Source organism: Nycticebus coucang, chromosome 16 (genome assembly GCF_027406575.1).
Source record: "Nycticebus coucang isolate mNycCou1 chromosome 16, mNycCou1.pri, whole genome shotgun sequence".
Lineage (NCBI taxonomy): Eukaryota > Metazoa > Chordata > Mammalia > Primates > Lorisidae > Nycticebus > Nycticebus coucang.
This window is the reverse complement of record NC_069795.1, coordinates 61,135,263-61,151,189: the sequence shown is the minus strand read 5'-3', so window position 1 is coordinate 61,151,189 and position 15,927 is coordinate 61,135,263. Positions and strand designations below refer to the sequence as shown.

The 15,927-nt window shown below is 37.2% G+C and overlaps 1 protein-coding gene across 1 annotated transcript in view; it reads left to right on the top strand.

The window, feature by feature from the left end:
- The window catches only part of SLC9C1 (solute carrier family 9 member C1), a 114,618-nt gene extending 101,685 nt beyond the window's left edge, over window positions 1-12,933 (top strand). The window contains exons 23-25 of the mRNA XM_053564629.1: window positions 8,259-8,390; window positions 8,806-8,991; window positions 12,778-12,933. Of these exons, the coding sequence (XP_053420604.1) occupies window positions 8,259-8,390; window positions 8,806-8,991; window positions 12,778-12,933 (474 nt within the window). The remainder of the gene's footprint in view (window positions 1-8,258; window positions 8,391-8,805; window positions 8,992-12,777) is intronic.
- The last annotated feature ends 2,994 nt before the right edge of the window (window positions 12,934-15,927 follow it).

The window sequence follows — 15,927 nt, the reverse complement described above, 5'->3', positions numbered from 1 at the left end:
TCAATTGAACTGCCTTGAGGAGAGCCTGAGTGGGAGTGTGGAGAACTTTGCCCTTTGTCTAGGGCCCCAGTCTGAGCCGCTGAGCCAGACGGAGCTTATAGTATTTGGCTGTGAGTCACAAGGAGCCATTGTGAGTGATCTGCCCCGGCAAGCTCCGCCCTCAGGGTCGCAGAGCTAGAATTGGGTGGGAGCTGGCAACCCAGCGACCAAGTAGCCTAAGGGCGGGGTCTGAGTCACCTTGCAGCCCTAACCCTCAGAGGCAGAGTGAGACAGGTTTTGGCACACAGTGTAAGTGGATAGCCACTTCAGCAGTGATTCCAGCGACAAGCACGTTCCTGGGAAAGCTTCTGCTCAGCAAGTTTACAAATTCAAAGTGCCTTTTAAGTGAGCTGAAGAGAGATTTAGCATGTCTACCTGCTGAGGTTTGAGAAATCAGCAGCCTCCAGTCGTATCAGAACTGTGATTAACATCTCATACCCCAGAACCACGTGTTGCCCAGACAATATTCAATAACATATATATATTGCTTGGTTTTTGGTTGCTTTTTTTTGTTTTTGTTTTTTGGTTTGGTTTGGTAGTTTTTTTTTTTGTTTGTTTGTTTGTTTTGATGTTTATGATGTTGTCTTGTTTTTAATTTCAACCTTTTCCATACAGATCCTTTTTCTTTCTCAATTTTTCTAGTTTAATTATAATTTCCCATTGCTGCCTTTTTCAATTACTAGAACTTCATTTTTGCTAGTGTTTCTACTCCTATTATTTGGTTTTTCACCCAATTTTATCCCATAGAGTTTTCTGTTTACTTGCTTTGGTTTGATTTATAGCATTTTTGTCTTTCCTTTCTACTTGGTGGAGGTGGGGTACTGTGTCTGATCAGGTTAGCAAAGAGCTGCTGACCTCAAGGGAACCACCCAACTGGGCACCCCTAGAAGGTGGGGATTTTTTAAGGTTGTGACAAAGTACCCTACTGTACAACTATATTGCTCTGTCTCCCTCTTTCTGTGCCTCTCTTCTTTTTGTCAATATTCCTTTAACCCACCCCATCTCCTTTCTCTATTTTTCTTTTTTTTTCTTATCACTCGGTCCTCCTTTCTTTCATCCCTTTTTTGCTCTTCAACCTTCTCACCCTTCTGGTCCTGTAACTCTTAGTCCACAGGCACGAGAATTTAAAGAGCAAGAGGAAGTGAAAGGAAAATTAGGGCAAGGAAACAGATAAAAGAAACCACTCATGAGGAAGAACCAGCAGAAAACTCCAGGCAACGTGAAGAACCAGTCCAGAACAACCCCGCCAAGGGACCATGAGGTATATACTGAAGAGGATTCCACCTATAAAGAAATGTTAGGAATGACAGAAAGGGAATTTAGAATACACATGTTGAAAACAATGAAAGAAACGATGGAAACAATGAAGGAAACTGCTAATAATGTGGAAAATAACCAAAAGGAAATCCAAAAACAGAATCAAATCAGAGATGAACGATATGAAGAATATAAAAAGGATATAGCAGAGCTGAAGGAACTGAAACAGTCAATTAGGAAACTTAAAGATGCAATGGAAAGTATCAGCAACAGGTTAGACCATGCAGAAGAAAGAATTTCAGAGGTAGAAGACAAAGTTCTTGAGATAACTCAGATAGTAAAAGAAAAGGAAAAGAAGAGAGAGAAAGCAGAACCTTCACTGTCAGAATTATGGGACTTTATGAAGCGTTTCAATATACGAGTTATAGGAATTCCAGAAGGGGAAGAAGAATGCCCCAGAGGAATGGAAGCCATACTAGAGAATATTCGAAAAGAAAATTTCCCAAATATCACCAAAGATTCTCACAACCTGCTTTCAGAGGGCTATCGGACCCCAGGTCACCTCAACTCTAACCGAGCTTCTCCAAGACACATTATGATGAACCTGCCCAAAGTCAAGACAAAAGAAAAGATTCTGCAAGCTGCCAGGAGTAAGTGCCAGTTGACCTACAGGGGCAAATCCATCAGAGTGACCGAAGACTTCTCTAATGAAACTTTCCAAGTAAGAAGACAATGGTCATCTACCTTTAATCTACTTAAACAGAACAATTTTCAGCCCAGAATTCTGTACTCTGCTAAGCTAAGCTTCAAAATTGACGGAGAAATCAAATCATTTACGGAAATACAAACATTGAGGAAATTCGCCACAACAAGACCAGCTCTACAGGAAATACTTCAACCTGTTCTGCACATTGACCCCCACAATGGATCAGCAGCAAAGTAAGAACTCAGAAATTAAAGGACGGAACCTATCCTCCACACTGATGCAAAAGATAAAACTAAGCCATGGACTCTCATAAAATAAGACGAATAGAATACTACCACACTTATCAATTATCTCAATAAATGTTAATGGCTTAAATTCCCCACTGAAGAGACATAGATTGGCTGACTGGATTAAAAAACACAAGCCATCCATTTGCTGTCTGCAAGAAACACACCTGGCTTCAAAAGACAAATTAAAGCTCCGAGTCAAGGGTTGGAAGACAATTTTTCAGGCAAATGGAATTCAGAAGAAAAGAGGAGTTGCAATCTTATTTTCAGATACATGTGGATTTAAAGCAACTAAAGTCAAAAAAGACAAAGATGGTCACTTTATATTGGTCAAGGGAAAACTACAACAAGAAGACATTTCAATTCCAAATATTTATGCACCCAATTTAAATGCTCCCAGATTCTTCAAACAGACCTTACTCAGTCTGAGTAATATGATATCTGATAATACCATAATAACAGGGGAGTTTAACACTCCTCTTACAGAGCTGGACAGATCCTCTAAACAGAAATTAAACAAAGATATAAGAGATTTAAATGAGACCCTAGAACAACTGTGCTTGATAGACGCATATAGAACACTCCATCCCAAAGATAAAGAATATACATTCTACTCATCACCCCATGGAACATTCTCCAAAATTGATCATATCCTGGGACACAAAACAAATATCAACAGAATCAAAAGAATTGAAATTTTACCTTGTATCTTCTCAGACCATAATGCACTAAAAGTGGAACTCACTCTAACAAAAATGCTCGACCCCACCCAAAGGCATGGAAATTGCACAATCTTCTGTTGAATAACAGATGGGTGCAGGAAGAAATAAAACAGGAAATCATTAACTTCCTTGAGCATAACAACAATGAAGACACAAGCTACCAAAACCTGTGGGATACTGCAAAAGCAGTTTTGAGAGGAAAATTCATCGCTTTAGATGCCTACATTCGAAAAACAGAAAGAGAGCACATCAACAATCTCACAAGAGATCTTATGGAATTGGAAAAAGAAGAACAATCTAAGCCTAAACTCAGTAGAAGAAAAGAAATCTCCAAAATCAAGTCAGAGATTAATGAAATTGAAAACAAAAGAATCATTCAGAAAATTAATGAAACAAGGAGTTGGTTTTTTGAAAAAATAAATAAAATTGATAAACCATTGGCCAGACTAATGAGGAATAGAAAAGTAAAATCTCTAGTAACCTCAATCAGAAATGATAAAGGGGAAATAACAACTGATCCACAGAGATACAAGAGATCATCTCTGAATACGACCAGAAACTATATGCCCAGAAATTTGACAATGTGAAGGAAATGGATCAATATTTGGAATCACACCCTCTCCCTAGACTCAGCCAGGAAGAAATAGAGCTCCTGAACAGACCAATTTCAAGCACTGAGATCAAAGAAACAATAAAGAATCTTCCAACCAAAAAATGCCCTGGTCCAGATGGCTTCACTCCAGAATTCTATCAAACCTTCAAGGAAGAGCTTATTCCTGTACTGCAGAAATTCTTCCAAAAAATTGAGGAAGAAGGAATCTTCCCCAACACATTCTATGAAGCAAACATCACCCTGATACCAAAACCAGGAAAAGACCCAAACAAAAAGGAGAATTTCAGACCAATCTCACTCATGAACATAGACGCAAAAATTCTCAACAAAATCCTAGCCAATGGATTACAGCTTATCATCAAAAAAGTCATTCATCATGATCAAGTAGGCTTCATCCCAGGGATGCAAGGCTGGTTTAACATACGCAAGTCCATAAACGTTATTCACCATATTAACAGAGGCAAAAATAAAGATCACATGATCCTCTCAATAGATGCAGAAAAAGCATTTGATAAAATCCAGCATCCTTTTCTAATTAGAACACTGAAGAGTATAGGCATAGGTGGTACATTTCTAAAACTGATTGAAGCTGTCTATGACAAACCCACAGCCAATATTTTACTGAATGGAGTAAAACTCAAAGCTTTTCCTCTTAGAACTGGAACCAGACAAGGTTGTCCTCTGTCACCTTTACTATTCAACGTAGTGCTGGATGTTCTAGCCAATACAATAGGCAAGACAAGGAAATAAAGGGAATCCAAATGGGAGCAGAGGAGGTCAAACTCTCCCTCTTTGCTGACGACATAATCTTATACTTACAGAACCCTAAAGACTCAACCACAAGACTCCTAGAAGTCATCAAAAAGTACAGTAATGTTTCAGGACAGAAAAATCAATGTCCACAAGTCAGTAGCCTTTGTATACACCAATGACAGTCAAGATGAGAAGCTAATTAAGGACACAACTCCCTTCACCATAGTTTCAAAGAAAATGAAATACCTAGGAATATACCTAATGAAGGAGGTGAAGGACCTCTATAAAGAAAACTATGAAATCCTCAGAAAGGAAATAGCAGAGGATATTAACAAATGGAAGAACATACCATGCTCATGGATGGGAAGAATCAACATTGTTAAAATGTCTACACTTCCCAAAGCAATCTACCTATTCAATGCCATTCCTATCAAAATACCAACATCGTACTTTCAAGATTTGGAAAAAATGATTCTTCATTTTGTATGGAACTGGAAAAAAACCCGTATAGCTAAGGCAGTTCTTATTAATAAAAATAAAGCTGGGGGCATCAGCATACCAGATTTTAGTCTGTACTACAAAGCCATAGTGCTCAAGACAGCATGGTACTGGCACAAACCCAGAGACATAGACACTTGGAATCGAATTGAAAACCAAGAAATCAAACTAACATCTTACAACCACCTAGTGTTTGATAAACCAAACAAGAACATACCTTGGGTGAAAGACTCCCTATTCAATAAATGGTGTTGGGAGAACTGGATGTCTACATGTAAAAGACTGAAACTGGACCCACACCTTTCCCCACTCACAAAAATTGATTCAGTATGGATAAAGGACTTAAATTTAAGGCATGAAACAATAAAAATCCTCCAAGAAAGCATTGGAAAAACACTGGAAGATATTGGCCTGGGGAAAGACTTCATGAAGAAGACTGCCATGGCAATTGCAACAACAACAAAAATAAACAAATGGGACTTCATTAAACTGAAAAGCTTCTGTACAGCTAAGGAGACAATAACCAAAGCAAAGAGACAACCTACACAATGGGAAAGGATATTTGCATATTTTCAATCAGACAAAAGCTTGATAACTAGGATCTATAGAGAACTCCAATTAATCCACATGAAAAAAGCCAACAATCCCATATATCAATGGGCAAGAGACATGAATAGAACTTTCTCTAAAGATGACAGACGAATGGCTAACAAACACATGAAAAAATGTTCATCATCTCTATATATTAGAGAAATGCAAATCAAAACAACCCTGAGATATCATCTAACCCCAGTGAGAATGGCCCACATCACAAAATCTCAAAACTGCAGATGCTGGCGTGGATGTGGAGAGAAGGGAACACTTTTACACTGCTGGTGGGACTGCAAACTAGTACAACCTTTCTGGAAGGAAGTATGGAGAAACTTCAAAGCACTCAAGCTAGACCTCCCATTTGATCCTGCAATCCCATTACTGGGCATCTACCCAGAAGGAAAAAATCCTTTTATCATAAGGACACTTGTACTAGACTGTTTATTGCAGCTCAATTTACAATCGCCAAAATGTGGAAACAGCCTAAATGCACATCAACCCAGGAATGGATTAACAAGCTGTGGTATATGCGTAACATGGAATACTATTCAGCCATTAAAAAAATGGAGACTTTACATCCTTCGTATTAACCTGGATGGAAGTGGAAGACATTATTCTTAGTAAAGCATCACAAGAATGGAGAAGCATGAGTCCTATGTACTCAATTTTGATATGAGGACAATTAATGACAATTATGGTTATGGGAGGGGGAAGCAGAAAGAGGGACGGAGGGAGGGTGGTGGGGCCTTGGTATGTGTCACACTTTATGGGGGCAAGACATGATTGCAAGAGGGACTTTACCTAACAATTGCAATCAGTGTAACCTGGCTTATTGTACCCTCAATGAATCCCCAACAATAAAAAAAAAAAAAAAAAAGGAAGCTGAGTACAACATCCAGGAGTTGTACCATTCTCCTGGTAAGCATGGTCACCCTCAGGAAGACAGCAGGCTGGCAGGAGGCACCTCCAGTCCAAGGCATATAGAGCCCAGGTGTCTGCCACAGGGCACGCTGGGAGCCAAGGTAAAATATTTTTTAGTAGTTTGTTGTCTATTTTTTCAGAATCTGTAACATAATAATAATATATCTGCAATCATCATCTGAGAAGGGTTTAATTTCCAAATTTCTAAAATATTTAAGAAATTCAAACTACTCAATAGCAAGCAAAGAAATAATACAGTTTAAAAATGACAAAACACCTGAATAGACATTTCTCAAAAGAAGAAAAACAAATGGCCAACAGGTATATAAAAAAAAGTTTGACTTCACTAATCATTAGAAAAATGTAAAATTAAAACTACAATGAGGTGTCAGTTTACACTCGTTAGAATGTTTGTTTTGAGACGGAGTCTCACTTTGTTGCCCTTGGTAGACTGCTCTGGCATCATAGCTCACAGCAACTTCAAACTCTTGGGCTGAAGTGATTCTTTTGCCTCAGCCTCCCGAGTAGATGGAACTACAGGCACTCGCTGCAATTCCTGGTTAATTTTAGAGACAAAATCTTGCTCTTGTTCAGGCTGGTCTCGAACTCATGAGATCAGGCAATCCACTCACCTCAGACTCCCAGAGTTCTATGATTATGGGCATGAGCTACTGCTTCCGGACCTATAAGAATGTTTTTTTATCAAAAAGACACAAGATAACAAGCATCAGCAAGGATGAGGAGAAAAGATAAGACTATTGGCAGAAAAGTAAATTTGTACTGCCATTATGAAAAATGGTATGGAGGTTTCTCAAAATATTTGAACTAGAACTATGGTTTTATCCAACAATCCCAGTTCTGGGCATCTTTCCAAAGGAAATGAAATCAGTATGTTGAAAAGGTATCTGCACTCCCATGTTCTTTGCAGCATTATTTACAAGCCAAGATATGAAATCTACATTAAGAGTTCATTAAATGGATGAATGGATAACGAAAATGTGGTGTATGTACACAATAGAATACTATTCAATGTTAAAAACAGAAGGAAATCCTGTCATTTGCAATGCAATGCCACAGCAAGAATGAACTTGAAGGACATTAAGCCCAGTGAAATAAGCCATAGAAAGAAAATAGAGGAAGATCTCACTTGCATATGGAAATCTAAAAATGTCATTCTCATAGAGAATAGAAAGATAGTTACCAGAGACTGGAGGTGAGGGCAAGAGAGTGAGAGAGATGGAGAAAGGAGAAATGTTGATCAAAGGGTACAACATTTCAGTTAGATTGAATAAATAAGTTTTAGTGATTCGTTGCACTGCATAGTAACCACAGTTGTTAATAATATATTTTGATATATGTGTATTTCAAAATTGCTAAAAGAATAGATTTTAATGTTCTTATCACAACAAAATTGATAGGTTGGTGAGGTGATGGATACGTTAATTAGCTTAACTGACTCTTTCTACAAAGTATACATATATCAAATCTTCACATTGTACCCTATAAACATACGTAATAATTATTAGTCAATTTAAAAAGATATAAGTATTTGGGTAATGAACATGTTAATGAGTTTGATTGAATCTTTCCACAATGTGTATATCCACATTAAAATATTACACTACACCTCATAAGTATATATAATTTTTTAAAAGAAATAATGAAGAACCTCTCATTGGATTATATGTCCTTTTAAAATTTAGTATATGACAAGATCATAAAAATATTTAGTGATAGACATTTTATTGTTTCCAGGCCATAACATGAATCTTACATGATTAAATTCTTAGCTTTAATGTTATATGTAAACAAGACAACCCTATACTTTATGCACAGAATAAAATATCAAATTTATATTCTTCTTTTCCCAGACATGTTTTATTCCTAAAGATCACTTATATGAAGCTTTTGAGCGTTTCTGTCCTATCATTGAACATAAAATGTGGCTAAAACTTGGACTTTGTATTACTGCCAGAAAAATCAGGCAACACTTGTCTTACGAGGTAATAGCTCTCTGTATAAACTTTTCTTTCTCTCTGAATAGAACTGCATAAAAATATTATTAGAAAATGACTATTGGGCGGCGCCTGTGGCTCAGTGAGTAGGGCGCCGGCCCCATATGCCGAGGGTGGCGGGTTCAAACCCAGCCCCGGCCAAACTGCAACAAAAAAAAAAAAAATAGCTGGGCGTTGTGGTGGGCGCCTGTAGTCCCAGCTACTCCGGAGGCTGAGGCAAGAGAATCGCTTAAGCCCAGGAGTTGGAAGTTGCTGTGAGCCGTGTGACGCCACGGCACTCTACCAAGGGCGGTACAGTGAGACTCTGTCTCTACAAAAAAAAAAAATTAGAAAATGACTATTTATGACTTTAAATTCAACTTTATAAAGAAATAATAGACTATGCAATGGTATTTTGTTATAGGACTGGAACTACAAGATGCAACTGAAGCTCTCTAATGTTTTTGTAAGAGATATACCAAAGGGCACCAAAACTAGTATCTATGATGAAACTGTAACCTATGTTATCCTTATACATGGAGCTGTAGAAGATTGTCAATTACGAAAAATTTATAAGGCACCCTTCTTAATTCCTATAACGTGCCATCAGGTAAAGAAATATTGATTCCTGTCTTCAGGTCAATATGCTATATATCCAACAGTGTGTTAACAACAAAAGAAATTATCACTATCATCTTAAGCTTTCCACCTTTCAATCCTCCTCCTTTCTTTTTTTTTTATTAAATCATAGCTGTGTACATTGATAATTCATGGGGCATCATTCACTAGCTTCACAGACCGTTTACCAAGTTTCACATATACCCTTGTAAGATGCACCGCTGGTGTAATCCCACCAATCCCCTTCCCTCTACCCACCTCCCCCCTCCCTCCTCTCCCTTTCCCCCTTCCCCCTATTCTTAGGTTGTAACTGGGTTATAGCTTTCATGTGAAAACCCTAAATTAGTTTCATAGTAGGGCTGAGTACATTGGGTACTTTTTCTTCCATTCTTGAGATACTTTACTAAGAAGAATATGTTCCAGCTCCATCCATGTAAACATGAAAGAGGTAAAGTCTCCATCTTTCTTTAAGGCTGCATAATATTTCATGGTGTACATATACCACAATTTATTAATCCATTCGTGGATCAATGGGCACTTGGGCTTCTTCCATGACTTAGCAATTATGAATTGGGCTGCAATAAACATTCTGGTACAAATATCTTTGTTATGATGTGATTTTTGGTCTTCTGGGTATATGCCCAGTAGAGGGATTACAGGTCAATCCTCCCCCTTTCTTGATCACTTTTGTAAAAACTCATCCATTTCCACACCATACACATTTCACCAACCTCACTGATTGCTTTGGCCCTCAGTACCCTAAGCACAATCTATTCCCATACAATGACTTTGAAGCAGGCCAATTTATACATTTTTTTTTTTGCCAGTTATACATAGTAAAAGAGAACCTATTAATTTATTTTACACATTGCAGAAGGGCTGTACTCTAGAAAGGTCCTGCCAGACCCATGACGAATTGAGTAACATAGTGTTTCCACAGTTGCTTTAAAAGTTAATGTAAAAGTGGAGATATTTCCATACTGTTAATTAAATTCCCCTACAAATCAAAAGGAGAACCAGCACTATGTAAATAAGAAGAAAGACTGTATATATGTATGTGTGTGTGAGTGTTATGGGTGTGCATTTGCATGAGTTTTGGGCGAGAATAAGAGAGACACATAGAAAAAAAAAATCAGGCTCGGTGCCAGTAGCACAGTAGTTACAGTGCCAGCCACATACACCGGAGCTGGTGAGTTTGAACCCAGCCTGGGCCAACTAAACAACTGCAATGGAAAAACAGCTGGGCATTGTGGTGGACACCTGTAATCCCAGCTACTTGGGAGGCTGAGGCAAGAGAATCGTTTGAGCCCAAGAGTTTGAGGTTGTTCTTAGCTGTGATGCCATGGCACTCTCTCTACTGAGAGCAACATGGTGAGACTGTGTCTCAAAAAAAAAAAAAGCATCAAGAGACATGTCAAATATAGCTATGGAAAATAAATTGGAAAGAGACCAAGAGTCGATTAAATTAGGTTTAAATGTTTTTATATATTTTAAGCAATTAATATATGATGGAAACAATGCTAGATGCTGAAGTGATAAAGACAAATGAGATTTACAAGTTACCCTCAAGAGATCTCTCAACCAAGTGGAAAGAAATGGATATATATGCACACACACACATATATACATATATAAATTCTATTAATTTATTTGGCTTTTGATCAACAATTTTTTTACAGTTTTTAAATTTTCATATTAATATGAGTATACAAATGTTTAGGTTAAATTATTGTCATTTCTGAGGTAAAGTTCAAGTTGTAGTTGAGCTCTTCACCCAGGGGGCATGCTGAAAACCCTCAATGTTGTGCACATTAGGTGAGAATCTGATAATAACCCTCCATTCTCTCCTTTCCCCCCCTCTCTTCTTCCCTCCCCCTGCTAGACTATATATACTTGTGGTTTTATTTCTTGTGGGCATGTAGGTGTTTATATATTAGTTTCGTAATAGAATTGAGTACATTGGATACTTGTTTCTCCATTCTTCTGGTACTTTATTAAGAAGAATGTGTTTCAACTCCATCCAGGTAAATACAAAAGATGTAAAGTTTCTATCTTTTCTTATGGTTGAATAGTACTCCGTGGTGTACATATACCAGAGTCTGTTGATCCATTCATGGGTTGCTGAACACTTGAATGGCTTCCATATCTTGGCAATTGTGAATTGAGCTGTGATGAACATTCTAGCGCAAATGTCCTTGTGGTAAAATGGTATTTTTTCTTCTGGGTATATACCAAGTAATGAAATTACAGGGTCAAATGAAACGTCAACTTTTAGTTCTTTGAGAATTCTCCACACTTCTTTCCATACAAGTTGTATTAGTTTGCAATCCCACCAGCAGTGCAAAAATGTTTCCTTCTCTCCATATCCATGCCACCATCCCCAGTTTCAAGATTTTGTGATATGGGCTATTCTCACTGGAGTCAGGCGATAATCTAAGAGTGACTCTGATTTGCATTTTGATGATTAGGGATGATGAGATTTTTTCCTGTTGATACAGAAGGGCTACAGAAATTTCTCTTGAAGTCTCTTGCTCACTTATAAATGGGGTCGTTTGCTCTTGTCCTGTTGATTAATTGAGTTCACTGGAGATTCTAGTGATAGGCCCTTTGTCAAATGCATAGCATGCAAATATCTTCTTCCATTCTGCCTATTTGCTTTCGTTGTTGCACCCTTAGTCGTGCAGAAGCTTTTTAACTTGACCTGTCCCATTGATATATTTTTGGTGTTGCGCAATTGCCAAGGGGCAATTATGTATTCTTCATAAAATCATTCCCCAAGTCAATTTGTCAAGAGTTTTTTTCACATTTTCTTCTAGGATTTTTATTCTTTTGTCTTAAGTTTAAATCTTTTATCCAGTGAGAGTCAATTTTTGTCAGCAATGAGAGGTATTGACTGTTCAATTTCAGTCTTCTACAAGAGGCTAACCAATTATCACAGCACCATTTATTAAATAGGGATTACTTTCCCCAGTGCATAGTTTTGTTTGGTTTATCAAAGATCAGATGATGTATGTGGCTGTGTTCATCTCTAGGTTCCATAGATCTACAGCTATGTAAATACATTAATGAAATGTTGACTGCTATGTTGAAAGACTTAAGAGGTAGATATGGGACACAAGGAAAAATTGAGGTGGGCTTGGGAAGGAACCCAAGGTGAAAAATGGTCACAAGAAAATTTTCTAAGTGGACATTATCAGCACTGGGAAGATGACCTATGAAAAGAAGTAAAACATTTTTAACTGCGGAGTTCTTGACCTCTGTTTTGAACATATAATAGAGCTTTGATGTAGGTTCTGGTTGAGAATTCAACCAAGCAAGAGTTTCTCAAGGCAGATTGAAGCCTGCCCAACTTTGTCTATACCTATGGACATAGGGTCCTGCTTATTGTGGATATGGGTACAAATGTGATTCAAAGCATAGCAAAAACAATACAAAATGGAATGATTTCTGGAAATCCATTGTTTCTTAAACTTTATTCCATATAGAAAAATTCCCTGGGTGTTTTTAAAGGACCACTGATAATTAATTCAATCATCTCATTTGGGGTAGAGATAACGAAATATTTAAAAATTAATGAAAGTATATGGAATATTGACTTCCACAAAACCAATGTATCCAAGTATTTTAAAATATCTATCTTATTCATGTTGACTTATTGATATTTTCGATTTTTTCCCAGATGGTTACAGAGGGCTTGAAATATTAGCTAGCTTACCAGAGAAAATTTTAATCATATGATATCTTCTCAGAAATTAACTTGCATTCTGTCAACTTTTAGATACAAGGCACTGAAAATTTCACGAAAGTAATGATTGTTCAAACTGCAGTTAACATGGAAAAATTCAGATGGAGTGCTAGAAAGTATACACGTGCATCTGAAATTCATCATTCACCAAGATCAAGAAGTGAGTTGGATTCCTTTGAGCAATTGTGAGAATTTACTTTCCTTTCATAAAATAACCCTGCATGTATTTGGAAACTGTTGTATTGAGGAATCCTTTTAATTCCCATATTTGATATTTAATGTATGAAACCATACTGATGATATTGAAATTATGCTTTAAAATTATTATATATTTCATTTATAAGAATAAGCATGCATAATTATCAAAACGATATGAAAAAAGATTAATGAGGAAATGAATAGCTCTTCTCTCAAATTAAAATATTTTATACAACAGCAATAATTAAAAAGTGTACTTATCTAAATAGTAGACATAAATCACTAGAACTAGATAGACAGCCTTGAAATAAAGCCTATTCTTCATACAAATTTTACATAATAGAAATTTAATCATAATATAAATGATTACTTAATAGCTACTAGCAAGCCGTTGATTTAAATTTGGAAAGTAAATTTGAAATATGTTTAAAAATTGAATGGTAAAGAATTAAATTATAAAATAAATAACAATAATAGAGTTTAATATTTGTCATTTCGCTAAAGGGGAAATAATGTCTAAATTTAGAAATATAAAAGTTAATTTTAAAGTGCCGAGTATCAATAAAAATATTACCAATCAATAGACAAGCAAGGGGCAATTCACAGACAAAAACTTACATTGGGCCAGGCATAGTGGCCCATGTACATAATCCTAGGAGTTCAAGACCATCTAGAGCAAGAACAAGACCACATATCTGCAAAAAATAGAAAAAATTAGCCAGATGTGGTGATATACACCTCTAGTCCCACCTACTCAGGAGGCTGAGGCAGAAGGATGGCTTGAGCATAGGAGTTGGGGGTTGCAATGTCCTATCCCAGACAACAGAGCAAGACTATGTCTCAAAAGAAAACAAACAATAACAAAAGCCTTAAATTGAAAAAAAAAAAAACATGAAAAACACTGTTAATAAAGGAGTAAAATTGTTGGTATATATATATATAGTGAGTTTTTATTTTTATTTTTATTTTTTTAGCATCATTTTTTTTTTTTTATTGTTGGGGATTCATTGAGGGTACAATAAGCCAGGTTACACTGATTGCAATTGTTAGGTAAAGTCCCTCTTGCAATCATGTCTTGCCCCCATAAAGTGTGACACACATGAGTTTTTAAAGAATTTTAATACCTATTGATCAAAAAAAAGTAGTGAATCTAATATATATTCTTACATTGTTGACACCAGTATAATTTAATAAAGTAAATTTGTCAAGAAATTTCAAAAGCCACAAACGTGTATATCCTTTGATTAAATAATATATATCTAAACAGTTATCCTAAAGGTATAAAACAAACAAAAAGTGAATATGATAATTGAGCATAATTTATAAAAAAAAAATCAGAAGTAATCAAAATGGATAATGACAAATGGTTAAATAAACATGTCAGTCAACACAATTGAATATTGTATAAGCATTCAAAATTAGTTTTTCATAAGTTCCAAAGACTAATCACATATGATAAGTAAAAATACCAATGATGTAATAGTATGTTGCTAATTTTAAATAAATTTTATCTTTATTATGCCACAATTATATAATTTTGAAACTATATGTATACAAACACTGTCATTGCATGGGTAGCCACCAAGTTTAAGGTTAAACATTGGTAGGTTCTACTTCAAGATCATTGATTGCCGGAGAAATCTGTGTCCCCACAAATATCTGCCCCCACTGAGAATGCCCCGCCATCCCTGGTAGCAAGTCCAGTTGCAGCATGTCAGCATTGGGGAGCCCAGCCCCTACAGATTTAAACAGCCACTGCCATTATTGATGATCAGCATCAGTCACTGAGCCAGGAAAGGGAATCTGGGCCCTTTTGTGCACTGCAAGGACAGAGACAGCTGTTGCTGCTAAAGGATGGGAGGATATGAGTGAACTGTGTACCCCTGCCTTCCTCCACTAAGAGGGCCCTTCCTAGTGAAAGGCCTAAAGTATAATTGTTCTGCCCCTGGGTTAATATTCCATCTGCAGCTGCAGATAGGTAGCACTAGGTAATCTCTAGAATTCTGAATCCTGGGTGCCCAATACTGCATTCTGCAAACCTCACTAATGCATGTCTCTGCTAATCTTACTGAGAGGGGCCTGCTTTCCTCCGTAACAGGCCCATAGCAAATCCACCATACCCCTCCTTGAGCATTCTGCAGGCAACTAGGGTATCAGCCCACCTCACCCTATCACAGAAAGCCTCTGAGCACAGAAGGGCTGATCTGGTCCCTTGGGAATTATCTAACTTAGTTCACTACTACTGGCACTTAAACACTCCCCATAGGTTCTGAGTTAAGGCTGACTCAAATTGGCAGCAACATCACAGTGGGTACCCATGGGAACATTCCAAAAGGCTAGGCCCCTCACTTTTTTTACAGAAGGCAGCAGATTTCCTAGAAAGGAGATTTCCTTGAGTTCCTGCCTTAGTTCCTAGAAGGCATTTTTGGGTCCATCTAGGGACAGAAGCCAATCCTGGCAGGATTCACCACCTGCTGATTGAAGAGCCCTGGGGCTTTAAATAAACATCAGAAGTAGCCAGGCAATAGTCACCATTGATTTCAAGTGAGACTGGGCTGGCTTCAAGTGTGACCTAGTGTTTGTGTCCACAAGGGAGTACCCACATGACTGCTCTCCCAACTTTAACAGCTCAGCACAGAGAATGAGGTAAGAGAGTGGGAAACATTTCCTAGTAAGTCAGGGAATTCTCCCATATCTTACCCAAGTCTACCAACATGGTGCTTTCAAGATCTGTAAGAGTCACAGCATTCCTGGTCTTAGGGTACCACCAGTGCTGATATGGCTGCAGTGACTAACGACATACATTAGAACACTCAATTCCCTTTGAAAACTTGGAAAACCTTCTCAAGAAGGATGGGTTCAAACAAGTTCAGACTATGATGATTAAGATAAATATCTAACTTTTCAATACCTAAAAACTAACACCCACCTATAAACATTAAGAACACACAGAAAAACATGACCTCACCGAATGAGTTAAATAAG